The following is a 17876-nucleotide window of genomic DNA, read 5'->3' on the forward strand; positions in this document are numbered from 1 at the left end:
AAGAGAGCATCGATTTCAGACTTTCCACTTCCTGGTCAGGAGGTTTGTGCCAAATGAGTTCTGTTTTACGCACAGATATAATTCAAACGGTTTTAGAAACTAGAGAGTGTTTTCTATCCAATAGTAATAATAATATGCATATTGTACGAGCAAGAATTGAGTACGAGGCCGTTTGAAATGGGCACCTTTTATCCGGCTACTCAATACTGCCCCTGCAGCCCAAACAGGTTAACGCCTAATCTTAACCTTCAACACTTCGAAATTTGACATTTAAGAAACATGGATGATTGTCTAATTCTGATGTGAGACTGTGAGAGCTGGTAGAATTACCATGCGCATCTCTCATTGTGCCTATTAGATATTATAATGTCAAGTTTTTTGCATTCAAAAGGGAGCCCAGTTTATAACATGCAGTACAGTTTAACAGGTGAATAGACAGTTGAAGTGTATAGGCTACCACTTTAAGTAGGTCTACTGTTGTTTTCATTTTTTTCTGAGTAGACAATGTTTCAGAATTCGCAGGCAGTGCAGCATAGCCTATTTAGGGTCTGGAAAAAGTAAATGCAAAACACTATGGAATTCAAACTATCTGTTTACAGGTCCACAACAATATACAATTGTTTTTGTCGTTTAGATACAATAAATGTCACTACAAAAGCAAACATTCTGACAAGCCCTTCAAAGACATTTGATCACGTTCACCATGCGTTGCTATTTCCTTAGATACGGTCTAATTCCAATGCTGCCAAAGTATACAGCAAGTAATGAAGTTATTGTCACCATAAAAGGTGAATGATGGGAGTTTTTCAGGCGGAGTTATAATGCTCATTCACACGTGCACAGTTTCACGACAGATCTGATATGTAATGGAAAACATGCCTTTATAAACCTCAGTATGTTTTTCTGAAATGGAGCAGGCAGATATTTAGCATTAAATTTATGCAATGGTTATGAATGAGGCCCCTGGGCCTGTTGCTATATGACTGACGCTTCTCCCTCCCTCCCTGTACCATCAATGCTCCCTTTTCTCAAGCTACTGCCTTTCTGAACTGCCTCAACACCTGATCAGCTGTGGAAGACCATCGCCTAGACCTGCCAGAACCCAACATTTGTTTTTGTTTTGCATTAGTGTCATAGAGATTCTCGATGTAATGACACGTGCTATGTAAAATAATGATATTCTTATTGTCCACAGAAATGCATGAAAGCATGGCTTTGGACTTGTTCTTGTAATTGCTGCAAACGAATCAACCTTTGGGGTATGGCAAAGATGAATCGTCTCAAAACTGGAAGTTAGATTGCAACACAAACCTCTATCTTCACCAGCGCTCCTATGATCATGGTCTTTTCCAGGAAGTTCTCATTGAACTCTGGCGGGTGATCGTTGAGGTCCAGTACGGTCACAAATACCTCGGCCAGGCTGTACTTGCCATCTGCGTCCTCGGCTTTGACATAGAAATTATACTTGGACTTCACCTCCGCGTCCAGGCTGGCCCATGGCTGGGTGTAGATGATCCCTGATGCTGAATGAATCAGAAACCTGGGGAGGGGTAAGATATTGGGTGTTATTTCTCTTTCAATTATAAAATAATTGACAGCTGTCTTCTGGGTCATTATTTAATTATGGGACGAGGAACCTGATATAAACCACATTGAAAAAACAAATATATTTCAAACTTAAAAAGATGGGAGCTGATATAAAATACACTGCTCAAAAAAATAAAGGGAACACTTAAACAACACAATGTAACTCCAAGTCAATCACACTTCTGTGAAATCAAACTGTCCACTTAGGAAGCAACACTGATTGACAATAAATTACACATGCTGTTGTGCAAATGGAATAGACAAAAGGTGGAAATTATAGGCAATTAGCAAGACACCCCCAATAAAGGAGTGATTCTGCAGGTGGTGACCACAGACCACTTCTCAGTTCCTATGCTTCCTGGCTGATGTTTTGGTCACTTTTGAATGCTGGCGGTGCTCTCACTCTAGTGATAGCATGAGACGGAGTCTACAACCCACACAAGTGGCTCAGGTAGTGCAGCTCATCCAGGATGGCACATCAATGCGAGCTGTGGCAAGAAGGTTTGCTGTGTCTGTCAGCGTAGTGTACAGAGCATGGAGGCGCTACCAGGAGACAGGCCAGTACATCAGGAGACGTGGAGGAGGCCGTAGGAGGGCAACAACCCAGCAGCAGGACCGCTACCTCCTCCTTTGTGCAAGGAGGGGCACTGCCAGAGCCCTGCAAAATGGCCTCCAGCAGGCCACAAATGTGCATGTGTCAGCATATGGTCTCACAAGGGCTCTGAGGATCTCATCTCGGTACCTAATGGCAGTCAGTCTACCTCTGGCGAGCACATGGAGGGCTGTGCGGCCCCACAAAGAAATGCCACCCCACACCATGACTGACCCACCGCCAAACCGGTCATGCTGGAGGATGTTGCAGGCAGCAGAACGTTCTCCACGGCGTCTCCAGACTCTGTCACGTCTGTCACATGTGCTCATGTGCTCAGTATGAACCTGCTTTCATCTGTGAAGAGCACACGGCGCCAGTGGCGAATTTGCTAATCTTGGTGTTCTCTGGCAAATACCAAATGTCCTGCACGATGTTGGGCTGTAAGCACAACCCCCACCTGTGGACGTCGGGCCCTCATACCACCCTCATGGAGTCTGTTTCTGACCGTTTGAGCAGACACATGCACATTTGTGGCCTGCTGGAGGTCATTTTGCAGGGCTCTGGCAGTGCCCCTCCTTGCACAAAGGCGGAGGTAGCGGTCCTGCTGCTGGGTTGTTGCCCTCCTACGGCCTCCTCCACGTCTCCTGATGTACTGGCATGTCTCCTGGTAGCGCCTCCATGCTCTGGACACTACGCTGACAGACACAGCAAACCTTCTTGCCACAGCTCGCATTGATGTGTCATCCTGGATGAGCTGCACTACCTGAGCCACTTGTGTGGGTTGTAGACTCCGTCTCATGCTACCACTAGAGTGAGAGCACCGCCAGCATTCAAAGTGACCAAAACATCAGCCAGGAAGCATAGGAACTGAGAAGTGGTCTGTGGTCACCACCTGCAGAATCACTCCTTTATTGGGGGTGTCTTGCTAATTGCCTATAATTTCCACATTTTGTCCATTCCATTTGCACAACAGCATGTGAAATTTATTGTCAATCAGTGTTGCTTCCTAAGTGGACAGCTTGATTTCACAGAAGTATGATTCACTTGGAGTTACATTGTGTTGTTTAAGTGTTCCCTTTATTTTTTTGAGCAGTGTATAATGAATGTGTACAGTACATTACAATTACAATGTAACAAAAAGTACAGCTGTATAGTACAGCTGTAACAGCTAAGATTTTTGTAACTAACTAACTAACTGTATAAAGTAATCTGAAACTGTAAATCATGAAATGTGTAATAACCTGAAATATGAAAACTGGGAAAAACCTGAATATATATATAGATGAAGCAGTGTGAGGTGGTGTTGAAGATCAGCACCGAAACACTGTCATGAGTTCGCATGAAGTACCACGATTTCTTTGTGTATATATATATATATATATATATATATATATATATATGTATATATATATATATATATATATATATATATATATATATATATATATATATATATATATATATATATATATATATATATATATATGTATATGTGTGACACTACATGACCAAAAGTATGTGGAAACCTGCTCGTCAAACATTTCATTCAAAAATCATGGGCATTAATGTGGAGTTGGCCCCCCTTTTGCTGCTATAACAGCCTACACTCTTCTGGGAAGGCTTTCCACTAAATGTTGAAACATTGCTGCAGGGACTTGCTTCCATCCACCAGAGCATTAGTGATGTCAGGGACTGATGCTGGGCGAGTAGGCCTGGTTCACAGTCTGCGTTCCATTTCATCCCAAAGATGTTCAATGGGGTTGAGGTCAGGGCTCTGTGCAAGTTCTTCCACACCGATCTCGATAAACCATTTCTGTATTGACCTCGCTTTGTGAGGTCATTGTCATGCTGAAACAGGAAAGGGCCTTCCCCAAACTGGCAACAGTTTGGGGAAGGCTGTAGCTTTAAGATTTCCCTTCACTGGATCTAAGGGGCCTAGCCCGAACCATGAAAAACAGCCCCAGACCATAATTCCTCCTTCACCAAACTTTACAGTTGACACTATGCATTGGGGCAGGTAGCGTTCTCCTGGCATCCGCCAAACACAGATTCGTCCGTCGGACTGCCAGATGGTGAAGCGTGGTTCATCACTCTAGAGAACGTGTTTCCATTGCTCCAGAGTCGAATGGCGGCGAGCTTTAAAACACTCCAGCCAACCACTTGGCATTGCGCATGGTGATCTTAAGCTTTTGTGCAGCTGCTCGGCCATAGAAACCCATTTCATGACGCTCATCACGAACAGGTCTTGTGCTTCCAGAGGCAGTTTGGAACTCAGTAAGGAGTGTTGCAACCGAGGACAGATGATATGTAGGGCGTTACGAGCTTGTGTGGCCTACCACTTTGCGGCTGAGCCGTTGTTGCTCCTAGACGTTTCCACTTCACAATAACCATCACTTACATGGCAGAAATTTGACGGCGGCATCCTATGACAGTGGCACGTTGAAAGTCACTGAGCTATTCAGTAAGGCCATTCTACAGCCAATGTTTGTCTTTGGAGATTGCATGGATGTGTGCTCGATTTTATACACCTTTCAGCAACAAATCAAATCAAATTGTATTTGTATTTGTCACGTTCTGAATAAAACGTAGACCTTACAGTGAAATACTTACTTACAAGCCTTTAACCAACAATGCAGTTTTAAGAAGAATAAGTGTTAAGTAAAAAATGGATAATAAAAATTTAAAAAAGTTACAAATAATTACAGAGAAACAGTAAAATAACAATAGCGAGGCTATGTACAGGGAGTACCAGTACAGAGTCAATGTGCGGGGGCACCAGTTAGTCGAGGTAATATGTACATGTAGGTAGAGTTAAAGTGACATAGATAATAAACAGAGAGTAGCAGCAGCATAAAAGGGGGAATGCAAATAGGCAAGGCCAGCATCCTGGAGTCGCCTCTTCACTGTTGACGTTGAGACTGGTGTTTGCGGGTACTATTTAATGAAGCTGCCAGTTGAGGACTTTATCAATTTGATGTTATGTTAATGCACAAATTAATTAATCTTAATTCCATTCCTTTACTAGATTTGTGTGTATTGGGTACAGTGGGGCAAAAAAGTATTTAGTCAGCCACCAACTTCAACTATGACAGACAAAATGAGAAAAAAAAATCCAGAAAATCACATTGTAGGATTTTTTATGAATTTATTTGCAAATTATGGTGGAAAATAAGTATTTGGTCACCTACAAACAAGCAAGATTTCTGGCTCTCACAGACCTGTAACTTCTTCTTTAAGAGGCTCCTCTGTCTTCCACTCGTTACCTGTATTAATGGCACCTGTTTGAACTTGTTATCAGTATAAAAGACACCTGTCCACAACCTCAAACAGTCACACTCCAAACTCCACTATGGCCAAGACCAAAGAGCTGTCAAAGGACACCAGAAACAAAACAGAACAAAACGTTAACAAGACAAAACTCCATCTTATCTCCTCTTCCACATTTACTGGATTTGTTGAACAGTGCAGAAGAGAAACTCCCCAACAGTTTAAAAAAAAAATCTCGTCAAGACCAGAACGTGGGGATCTAGTTGCAGGTGTTTCTTCTACCCTTGCTACTGAAGGGGTTAACACCCCAGCTGTCCTACAATCTAAGCTAGATGCCCTCAATCTCACACACATTATCAAGGAACCCACCAGGTACAACCCTAAATCTGCAAACATGATCACCCTCATTGATATTATCCTGACCAACTTGCCCTCCAAATACGCCTCTGCTGTTTTCAATCAGGATCTCAGAGATCTTTGCCTCATTGCCTGCATCCGTTATGGGTCCGCGGTCAAACAACCACCATCACTATCACTGTCGAACGCTCCCTAAAACACTTCTGCGACCTGGCCCAGGTATCCTGGAAGGATATTGACCTCATTCCGTCAGTAGAGGATGGCTGGTTGTTCTTTAAAAGTAATTTCCTCACAATCTTAAATAAGCATGCACCTTTCAAAAAATGTACAACTAAGAACAGATATAGCCTTTGGTTCACTCCTGACCTGACTACCCTCGACCAGCACAAACACATTCTATGGCGTACTGCACTAGCATCGAATAGTCCCCACGATTTGCAACTTTTCAGGGAAGTCAGGAACCAATACACACAGTTAGTTAGGAAAGCAAAGGCTAGCTTTTTCCAACAGAAATGTGCATCCTGTAGCTCTAACTCCAAAAAGTTCTGGGACACTGTAAAGTCCATGGAGAATAAGAGCACCTCCTCCCAGCTGCCCACTGCACTGAGGCTAGGAAACACTGTCACCACCGATAAATCCACGATAATCGAGAATTTCAATAAGCATTTATCTACGGCTGGCCATGCTTTCCTCCTGGCTACCCCAACCCCGGCCAACAGCTCTGCACCCCCCGCAGCTACTTGCCCAAGCCTCCCCAGCTTCTCCTTCACCCAAAACCAGAGAGCAGATGTTCTGAAAGAGCTGCAAAACCTGGACCCGTACAAATCAGCTGGGCTAGACAATCTGGACCCTCTCTTTCAAAAATGATCCGACTCCATTGTTGTAACCCCTATTACTAGTCTGTTCAACCTCTCTTTCGTATCGTTCGAGATTCCCAAAGATTGGAAAGCTGCCGCGGTCATCCCCCTCTTCAAAGGTGGTGACACTGTAACCCAAACTGTTACAGACCTATATCCATCCTGCCCTGTCTTTCTAAAGTCTTCGAAAGCCAAGTTAACCAACAGATAATTTTGAATCCCACCATACCTTCTCCGCTGTGCAATCCGGTTCCCGTGCTGGTCATGGGTGCACCTCAGCCACGCTCAAGGTACTAAACGATATCATAACCGCCATCGATAAAAGACAGTACTGTGCAGCCGTCTTCAACGACCTGGCCAAGGCTTTTGACTCTGTCAATCACCGTATTCTTATTGGCAGACTCAACAGCCTTTGTTTCTCAAATGACTGCCTTGCCTGGTTCACCAACTTCTTCTCAGATAGAGTTCAGTGTGTCAAATCAGAGGGCCTGTTGTCCGGACCTCTGGCAGTTTCTATGGGGGTACCACAGAGTTCAAACCTCGGGCCAACTCTTTTCTCTGTATATATCAATGATGTCTCTCTTGCTGCAGGTGATTCCTTGATCCACCTCTACGCAGACGACACCATTCTGTATACATCTGGCCCTTCTTTGGACACTGGGTTAACAAACCTCCAAACGAGCTTCAATGCCATACAACACTCCTTCTGTGGCCTCCGACTGCTCTTAAATGCTAGTAAACCTAAATGCGTGCTCTTCAACCGATCGCTGCCCGACACCCACCTGCCCTACTATCACTACTCTGGACAGTTCTGACCTAGAATATGTGGACAACTACTAATACCTAGGTGTCTGGCTAGACTGTAAACTCTCCTTCCAGACTTATATTAAGCATCTCCAATCCAAAATTAAATCTAGAATCGGCTTCCTATTTTGCAACAAAGCCTCCTTCACTCACGTAAAACTAACTATCCTACCGATCCTCGACTTCGGCGATGTCATTTACAAAATAGCCTCCAACACTCTACTCAGCAAACTGGATGCGGTCTATCACAGTGCCATCCGTTTTATCACCCAATATACCACCCACCACTGCGACCTGTAGGCTCTCGCCTCCTGGCCCTCGCTACTTATTCGTCGCCAGACCCACTGGCTCCAGGTCATCTTTAAGTCTTTGCTAGGTAAAGCTCCGCCTTATCTCAGCTCACTGGTCACCATAACAACACCCACCCATAGTACACGCTCCAGCAGGTATATCTCACTGGTCATCCCCAAAGCAACACTTCCTTTGGCCACCTTTCCTTCCAGTTCTCTGCTGCCAATGACTGGAACGAATTGTAAAAATCGCTGAAGTTGGAGACTTATATTTCCCTCACTAACTTTAAGCATCAGCTGTCTGAGCAGCTTACCGATCGCTGCAGCTGTACATAGCCCATCTGTAAATAGCCCATCCAACTAAATACCTCATCCCCATAATGTTTTTATTTACTTATTTTGCTCTTTTGCACACCATTATTTCTACTTGCACATCATCATCTGCACATCTATCATGCCAGTGTTAATTTGCTAAATTATAATTACTTCGCTACTATTGGCCTATTTATTGCCTAACCTCCTTACTCCATTTGCACACACTGTATATCAATTTTTTTATTGTGTTATTGACTGTACTTTTGTTTATCCCATGTGTAACTCTGTGTTGTTTTTTGTCGCACTGCTTTGCTTTATCTTGGCCAGGTCGCATTTGTAAATGAGAACTTGTTCTCAACTGGCCTACCTGGTTAAATAAAGGTGAAAAAAAAACAATTAAAAAAACAAGCCTCATACCTTTTAAAGGGTTTATAAATTGTGTTATGATAAACTTTAAGGTCTCATCTTAGGAGACCTCTGTGTGTGTTAACACCTGTTTTGAGTGATGTCCCCAGAAGACGGAAACCCCTACGCTCATACTCCTCCTGTCTGGGTCCCACCGTGACTGTCTGAGGTTCTGAGAATACGACTGGTTTTCTGAGAACACAAGGCCACCACAGGCCTGATGGAAACCACCACCTGGCAGAAGATGCTTAGACTTATCTGTTATGAAATGTCAATGGGGAGGCTATAAAAGTTGCAGGATGTCTTAGACGCCTTGCAGAACCTGGGGAAATCATATACTGTACTCTGTACCAACTTCTGCCAACAATTGTATTACTAAAGGAGAATCCTAATACTTAAAATAGTGTCTGTGAGTATAACAGAACTGATTTGGCAGCTGAAAACCTGAGAAAAATCGATTCGGGAAGTATTTTTTTTGTTGGTTTTGTAGTTTTCTATTCAATGCCATTACAGTATCCATTGACTTAGGACTCAACTTGCAGTTCCTATGCCTTCCACTAGATGTCAACAGTCTTTAGAAATTGTTTCAGGCTTGTATTCTGAAAAATGAGGAAGTAAGAGCAGTCTGAATGAGTGGACCCTAAAGTGTCACAGAGCTTTTCATGCGCGAGATCGAGAGAGTGCCTTTCTTGTTTACATTTTATATTGACAACGTTATTGTCCGGTTGAAATATTATCGATTATTTAGGCTAAAAACAACCTGATGATTGACATGTTTGACATGTTTGTATGAACTTTACGGATACAATTTGGATTTTTTGTCTGCCTGTTTTGACTGCGTTTGAGCCTGTGGATTACTGAAGAAAACGCGCAAACAAAACTGAGGTTTTTGGATATAAAGAGAACAAAAAGAACATTTATTGAGTAAATGAATGTCTGCTGAGTGCAACCATATGAAGCTCATCAAAGGTAAGGGATTAATTTTTATCTATATTTCTGACTTGTGCAACTCTTCTACTTGGCTGGTTACTGTTTGTAATGATTTGTCCTCTGGGCTATGTTCTCAAATAATCGTAAGGTATGTTTTCGCCGTAAAGCATTTTTTAAATCTGACACCGTGGTTGGATTCACAAGAAGTTAATCTTTAAACCTATGTAAAATATGTTTTGTTTTCAGAATTTTTATAATGAGTATTTCTGTATTTGAATGTGGCGCCCAGCAGTTTCACTGGCTGTTGAAAAGGTGGGAGGCTAACGTCTCACGTACCCAAGAGAGGTTAACTGGCTGCCCAATGAACGTTCCTTTACACAGACCAATGACTCAAACTGACTGCACTGGATGATGATTTGAGCAAATATATGAAGGAATGCTGTTAGGTCTTTGTATTCCCAATACAGGAAGGCCCAGGAAGTCCCAGAACAGTGTGACCCAGACTGTTGGCGTTGGAGAATGGATCAAGCTAAAAGTCCACAAAAGGAAGTAGAACCACCCCAGATGGATGGGTCCCTACCAGGTCATCGCAGCACCACCAATAACAGTGAAGTGACACAAGCGGCACCATGAAGACCAAGGAGCTCTCCAAACAGGTCAGGGACAAAGTTGTGGAGAAGTACAGATCAGGGCTGGGTTCTAAAAAAAGATCAGAAACTTTGAGCATCCTACGGAGCACCATTAAATCCATTATTAAAAATTGAAAGAATACGGCACCACAACAAACCTACCAAGAGAGGGCCGCCAACCAAAACTCACAGACCATGCAAGGAGGGCATTACTCAGAGAGGCAACAAAGACACCAAAGATTACCCTGAAGGAACCTCAAAGCTCCACAGCGGAGATTGGAGTATCTGTCCATAAGACCACTTTAAGCCGTACACTCCACAGAGCTGGGCTTTACAGAAGAGTGGCCGGAAAAAAAGCCATTGCTAAAGAAAAAAATAAGCAAACACATTTGGTGTTCGCCAAAAGGCATGTGGGAAACTCCCCAAACATCCGGAAGAAGGTACTCTGGTCAGATGAGACTAAAATGTAGCTTTTTGGCCATCAAGGAAAACGCTGTCTGGCGCAAACCCAACACCTCTCATCAGCCCGAGAACACCATCCCCACAGTGGAGCATGGTGGTGGCATCATCATGCTGTGGGGATGTTTTTCATTGGCAGGGACTGGGAAACTGGTCAGAATTGAAGGAATGTTGGATGGCTCTAAATACAGGGAAATTCTTGAGGGAAACCTGTTTCAGTCTTCCAGAGATTTGAGACTAGCACGGAGGTTCACCTTCCATTAGGACATTGACCCTAAGCATACTACTAAAGCAACACTCGAGTGGTTTAAGGGGAAACATGTAAATGTCTTGGATTGGCATAGTCAAAGCCCAGATCTCAATCCAATTGAGAATCTGTCGTATGACTTAAAGATTGCTTTACACCAGCGGAACCCATCCAACTTGAAGAAGCTGGAGCAGTTTGCCTTGAAGAATGGGTAAAAATCCCAGTGGCTAGATGTGCCAAGCTTATAGAGACATACCACAAGAGACTTGCAGCTGTAATTGCTGCAAAAGGTGGCTCTACAAAGTATTGACTTTGAGGGGGTAAATAGTTATGCACGCTCAAGTTTTCAGCTATTTTGCATCTTCAAAGTGGTAGGCATGTTGTGTATATCAAATGATACAACCCCCCCCAAAATACATTTTAATTACAGGTTGTAAGGCAACAAAATAGGAAAAATGTCTAGGAGGGTGAATACTTTCACATGTAAAAATCCATGTAAAAATAAAACAACAATAGGTTTTTGTTAGATAGAGTCAAGGAAATGTTTTGTATGATTTTACCAAGTCCTAGTGAAACTTCCAGCCAATGACGCATCAACATTCCTACAGTCTAATAAATGCATTTCATATATGCTATCGGAAGAATAATAATTTGGTTTTGTTTATAACGGTCTTAGGTAACATTAGAAATCTAAAAAGTTATCATTTCAAAGAACATATTTGCATTTTCATTAGTTTATGTTACTCTAGACTATAAGTAAAAACTATAAACCACAAGTTTAAGTTCATCACAAAGTTTTGGCAAGACTAAAGAAACATTGTGGAAATAAGAAAATGTATTTAAAAGTAAAGAGAACAGCGGATTTTACATGTATTATGTTACTAATCTGGTTAGCAGCCAGAGCAATGCTACCATGTCAGTGGTCATGTGCTGAACACATGGAGAGCAGATATTCTTGGAAAAAGTGAAATTTGGAAATAGAACTGCACCTTTTGAATTTTGAGAGTTATTTGATAAAGGTAAGTGTAAAAGAAACTGCAGAATATGCTCTTTCTGATACTATATAGAAGTCAAAACATTTTACCTGCATGTGACTCTGAAGGAGGATTTGATAAAGTGATGTTCCTTTCCCTGAATCTGTCAATTACAAGATGTAACCATCTGATAATATTGTCACTCATCAGACTATTGTCATTTGAATCGTATCTATTGGCTAACTCTTATTATGTGTGAAATTAGTTTCGATGGGCCGGCTGTGCAGGCTGACTGGCATCGTTTGTTTCCCGCTCATCAACTTAGAAAGAGTCAAACATATGTTTTTCATTATTCTAAAGGCGTACTGCAACACATAACATGTTTTCGTTTCCCTTACAATAAATGTGATTCTTAATAGAGTTATATTAAATAAAACAATCCCGTAACAGCTTATTTTTACAAAGTAAAATGTGACAAAAAAGAAGACACCTGCACACAGCTCTTGCTAGTATAGCTGCTCTTTATTAACTTTTACGTATCGGTCTCCAGGCCTTCGTCAGAGCTTTGTGTGGGTTTCTTCTTTTTTCTCATGTTATTCAATTGTTACCATGCACCTGCAACAAAGATAGCTCAGATGTGCGAGCGCCTTTAGAATTTTGAATGACAAAATAAAATGTAAAAGAGAAAGGTATAATTCGGTCAAATTATTAACATGAGCGCCAACAATGATAAATAGGCTTAACACAAACTAATCATTACACAAACTCCATGTTCTAAATTAAATCAACCTCTTCACCCTCCTTATAATTCAGTTAAGCCTCATTTATATTTGACTGTGAAGTAATGTGCACAATTATCGCCCATTCACCCATTTGTCATTCATTCACTGGGCTGGCATCGTTTGCTTCCCCTCGCTCATCAACTCGGATAGAGTGAAGAATATGTCGTTCATTATTCTAAAGGCTTACTGCAATAAGTACCATGTTTTAGTTTCTCTTACAATAAATCAGATTCGTAATAGAGTTATAGTAAATGAAACAGTCCAGTAACAGCTTCTTTATACAAAGTAAAACGTAAAAGAAAATTATATCAACATGCAAGGCGCACGGTCAAATTAATTTATACAAACATGAGTGCCAAAGCTAAATAGGCATAACACAAACTCATGATCACACTATTGTCTTTCTAAATTATATCAACCTCTTCACCTTCCTTATCATTCAGTTAGACCTAATTTAAATTCAATTTTAAAGTAAAGTGCTTAATTATTACCCATTCATCTATTTGTCATTCTTTCAGTGGGTAAAGAGAGCGCCTGGATGGGTACCAACGTCCCACAGCACATTGTCTTGGAGCCTGGCTGGGTACCAACGTCCTACAGCACATTGTCTTGGAGCCTGGCTGGGTACCAACATTCTACAGCACATTGTCTTGGAGCCTGGCTGGGTACCAACGTACTACAGCACATTGTCTTGGAGCCTGGCTGGGTACCAACGTACTACAGCACATTGTCTTGGAGCCTGGCTGGGTACCAACGTACTACAGCACATTGTCTTGGAGCCTGGATGGGTACCAACGTCCTACAGCACATTGTCTTGGAGCCTGGCTGGGTACCAACGTCCTACAGCACATTGTCTTGGAGCCTGGCTGGGTACCAATATCCTACAGCACATTGTCTTGGAGCCTGGCTGGGTACCAACGTCCTACAGCACATTGTCTTGGAGCCTGGCTGGGTACCAACGTACTACAGCACATTGTCTTGGAGCCTGGCTGGGTACCAACGTACTACAGCACATTGTCTTGGAGCCTGGATGGGTACCAACGTCCTACAGCACATGGTCTTGGAGCCTGGCTGGGTACCAATGTCCTACAGCACATTGTCTTGGAGCCTGGCTGGGTACCAACGTCCTACAGCACATTGTCTTGGAGCCTGGCTGGGTACCAACGTCCTACAGAACATTGTCTTGGAGCCTGGCTGGGTACCAACGTCCTACAGCACATTGTCTTGGAGCCTGGCTGGGTACCAATGTCCTACAGCACATTGTCTTGACGGGCTCGGTTTGGAATCGGTGTGAAAAAAAACAGGTAAAAGGCTCTAAATAGGTTTGTGATTTCAAAATTCTGACAAATGAGCAGTGTAAAATACAAACATTTAGGAAAAGTCAGGGAAGGAGCAGGACATTGCTCTTTTGGGGGGGGCGATTATTTTTATTTACAAAACAAATGTCAATGCCTGTTGGCCTATGGCGATTATTGTGTTAAGTGGGGGTAAAATGTTCAAAATGTTACAGGAATTTACAAAGCTTAGGACAGAGATGGGCAGTATTTCTGTTACATGTATTTGAAATATGTATTTCAATTACTTTTTAGTATTTTGCCATTTGTTTTACACTGGGCTCTGTTTGAAATCTAATAAAAGAGAGCAGAATGAAAATACAAGCAAATCCTCAGAAAGGCCAGTAAGCTTATGTGAATGCACAATAAAGGAGGTATGTTCAACTATAAAAAGAGAATCATGGAAATGTAAGGCCACTGCAATTATCCACAGCTTACAGTGAGGTATCTACTTTAGTGCTCACTCATAGATCTCTGCCAGCACCTTATTGTTTAACATACTGGTTGAATTTGAGTTTGCCTCAAAGTGAACCATTACTTTTAGATCAGGTTCATTTGAGCTACCATTTTCATACATTATTTGTTTCATCATCATTGATTCAGCATAACCACAAGTGTTCATTTATTTTTGTTTATTTATCTATTTATTAACACTCTTTTGGCAAAATCTTAGATGTTCCTATAATAAAATAACCCTCTACTTCGTTGTCATTTTCATACCAGACAAGGGCCATTTTGTGTGGTGAGCCTGGGCGTATTCTTCTCCGTATTGATAAATATTTTACATCGCCCACTGATAATGTCACGTAAGGGTTTTTTTCTGGTCAGCTGGATCCTCAACAACTAGTATATCTACTGAATCGCTGGCTCTTTATTGACAATCACTCCACGGATATATATATACTGTATATATGAGAGAGAGAGTGAGAGAGACTACTCACAAGTCAGCCCCTGAGCCGTAGATTGAGTACTTGACTTCTCCCCAAAAGCCTGAATCTGGATCTGTTGCCTATGTGTGTGAGAGAGAGAGACAGAGAGAGACAAATAACACAAAACAAGACATACATTTGATTAGACACCAACGTTTCTTGACGCCCAAATCCCGTAATCAAGGTAGACAATAACATGAGGTCACCTACACTGTAAAGTAAGGTTATTATAGTTTTTGGATTTTGTATTTGTTTTTATTTCTATTCGTTTTTAGATTTTTATTTTAAATTCTATTTAGTTTCAGTTTGTTTCCAGAGGTGATTTAGTTGTTTTTATTTAGTTTCGTGTTGCATAAAAACATTTCTATTTCGTTTTTATATTATTTCGTTTCAGTGTTAGGGACTGAAAGTAGCCTCTGCATGGGAAGCTAGAAGCCATTTACAATATGTGTTGTAGGCCTATTGTTTTTTTGGCATGCCTAACTGTACACGTGCCAAATAGCCTACACGCCAATCGGCAAATGCTTATGGGAACAGGCAGAAAAAGGTAAGTTGATCCATGGAGGCAAAAAGGACATGGTCGGAGTTTACATTACAGGATGTAATGCAACAAAATAGGAAAAACGCCAAGGGGGATTAATACTTTTGCAAGGCACTGTATTACACAACAAAATTAAAGTGAGAGCCATCTGGCAGTTTACCTCCCCTTGCTTTATCTACATGTTTTTACATATTATTCTAACCCAATATTTAGAGAATAGATGTCTCAATTCATAATTTTGCACAAATATCCATGCCTTCGCCTAGAGTGAATGACGTACATGGGCTTTGGGATGTATTTTTTAGGTGGGATAGAATGGGAATGGGGTGAGACTTACGGTCACAGACACAACATTGGAGTTGCCGGGAGAGTTTTCTGGAATTCTGGCGATGTAGTAAACGGAAGAGAACTTGGGAGCGTTGTCGTTGGTGTCGAGAAGATGTATGACGATGTCCGCTGTGGCGCTGAATCTTTCTGGTGTGTCCATCTCCACGGCAAGAAGCTAAGAGAATAAAATTGTCAGTCACACAAGTTTGGCATTCCCTTAGTCATTCATACTTCATATGAAGAGGTATACAAAAAGTGCCTTGCAAAAGTATTCGTCCCCTGTTGGCGTTTTTCCTATTTTTCTGCATTACAACCTGTAAATTAAATATATTTTTATTTGGATTTCATGTAATGGTCAAACACAAAATAGGCCAAATTGGTGAAAAGAAATGAACAAAGAACCCTGAAGGAGCTGCAAAGCTCCACATCGGAGATTGGAGAATCTGTCCTCAGGACCACTTTAAGCCGTACACTCCACAGAGCTGGGATTTATGGAAGTGTGGCCAGAAAAAAAGCCATTTCTGAAAGAAAAAAATAAGAAAACACGTTTGGTGTTCACCAAAAGGCATATGGGAATCTCTCCAAAGAAATGAAAGAAGGTACTCTGGTCAGATGAGACTAAAATGTAGCTTTTTGGCCATCAAGGAAAACGCTACGTCTGGCGCAAACCCAACACCTCTCATCATCCCGAGAATACCATCCCCACAGTGAAGCATGGTGGTGGCAGCATCATGCTGTGGGGATGTTTTTCCATTGGCAGGGACTGGGAAACTGGTCAGAATTGAAAGAGTGATGGACGGCGCTAAATACAGGGAAATTCTTGAGGGAAACCTGTTTCAGTCTTCGAGAGATTTGAGGCTGGGATGGAGGTTCACCTCCCAGTAGGGCAATAACCCTAGCATACTGCTAAAGCAACACTCCAGTGGTTTAAGGGGAAACATTTAAATGTCTTGGAATGGCCTAGTCAAAGGCCACACCTAAATCCAATTGAAAATCTGTGGTATGACTTAAAAATTGCTGTACACCAGCAGAAGCCATCCAACTTGAAGGAGCTGGAGCAGTTTTGCCTTGAAGAATGCCAAGCTTATAGAGATATACCCCAAGAGACGTGCAGCTGTAATTGCTTCAAAATGTGGCTCTACAAAGTATTGACTTTGCAGGGGGTGAATAGTTATGCACGCTCAAATTCAGTTTTTTTGTCTTATTTCTTGTTTGTTTCACAAAAAAATATATTTTGCATTTTCAAAGTGTTAGGCATGTTGTGTAAATAAAATGATACTCCCCAAAAATCTATTTTAATTCCAGGGTGTAAGGCAACAAAATAGGAAAAATGCCATTTCGGTTGAATACTTTCACAAGCCACTGTAAGGCACACTTTTTTGAAACCAATTATGACACTTTTATGAATATTGCAGGATCATTCATACCACATTAATTATATTCACAACATCTCATAAGAGGTCTTCTAAATATACAGTTGAATTCGGCAGTTTACATAGACTTAGGTTGTAGTCATTAAAACTCATGTTTCAACCACTCCACAAATTTCTTGTTAACAAACTATAGTTTTGGCAAGTCGGTTAGGACATCTACTTTGTGCGACACAAGTCATTTTCCCAACAATTGTTTACAGACAGATTATTTCACTTATAATTCACTGTATCACAATTCCAGTGGGTCAGATGTTTACATATGCAGAGTTGACTTTGCCTTTAAACAGCTAGGAAAATTCCAGAAAATGATGCCGTGGCTTTAGAAGCTTCTGATAGGCTAATTGACATAATTTGAGTAAATTGGAGGTGTAGCTGTTGATTTATTTCAAGGCCTACCTTCAAACTCAGTGCCTCTTTGCTTTACATCGTGGGAAAATCAAAAGACATCAGCCAAAAACAATTGTACACCTCCACAAGTCGGTTTCATCCTTGGGAGCAAGTTCCAAACGCCTGAAGGTACCACGTTCATCTGTACAAACAATTGTACGCAAGTATAAACACCATGGGACCACACAGCCGTCATACCGATAAGGAAGACGACGCATTGTCTCCTAGAGATGAATGTACTTTGGTGCGAAAAGTACAAATCAATCCCAGAACAACAGCAGAGGACCTTGTGAAGATGCTGGAGGAAATAGGTACAAAAGTATCTGTATCCACAGTAAAACAAGTCCTATATCGACTTATCCTGAAAGGCCGCTCAGCAAGGAAGAAGCCACTGCTCCAAAACCACCATAAAAAAGCAAGACTACAGTTT

The 17876-nt window shown here is 41.7% G+C and overlaps 1 protein-coding gene across 1 annotated transcript in view; it reads right to left on the reverse strand.

Annotated features, from left to right (window-relative positions):
• Positions 1 to 17876, reverse strand: part of LOC129860421 (cadherin-related family member 1-like) — a 95301-nt gene that overhangs the window by 14296 nt on the left and 63129 nt on the right. Inside the window, exons 13-15 of the mRNA XM_055930809.1 lie at positions 15637 to 15801; positions 14771 to 14838; positions 1312 to 1540 (exon numbers count right to left, since the gene is read on the reverse strand). Coding sequence (XP_055786784.1) covers positions 1312 to 1540; positions 14771 to 14838; positions 15637 to 15801 — 462 coding nt within the window. The remainder of the gene's footprint in view (positions 1 to 1311; positions 1541 to 14770; positions 14839 to 15636; positions 15802 to 17876) is intronic.

This window comes from Salvelinus fontinalis, chromosome 8 (genome assembly GCF_029448725.1).
Source record: "Salvelinus fontinalis isolate EN_2023a chromosome 8, ASM2944872v1, whole genome shotgun sequence".
Classification (NCBI taxonomy): Eukaryota; Metazoa; Chordata; class Actinopteri; order Salmoniformes; family Salmonidae; genus Salvelinus; species Salvelinus fontinalis.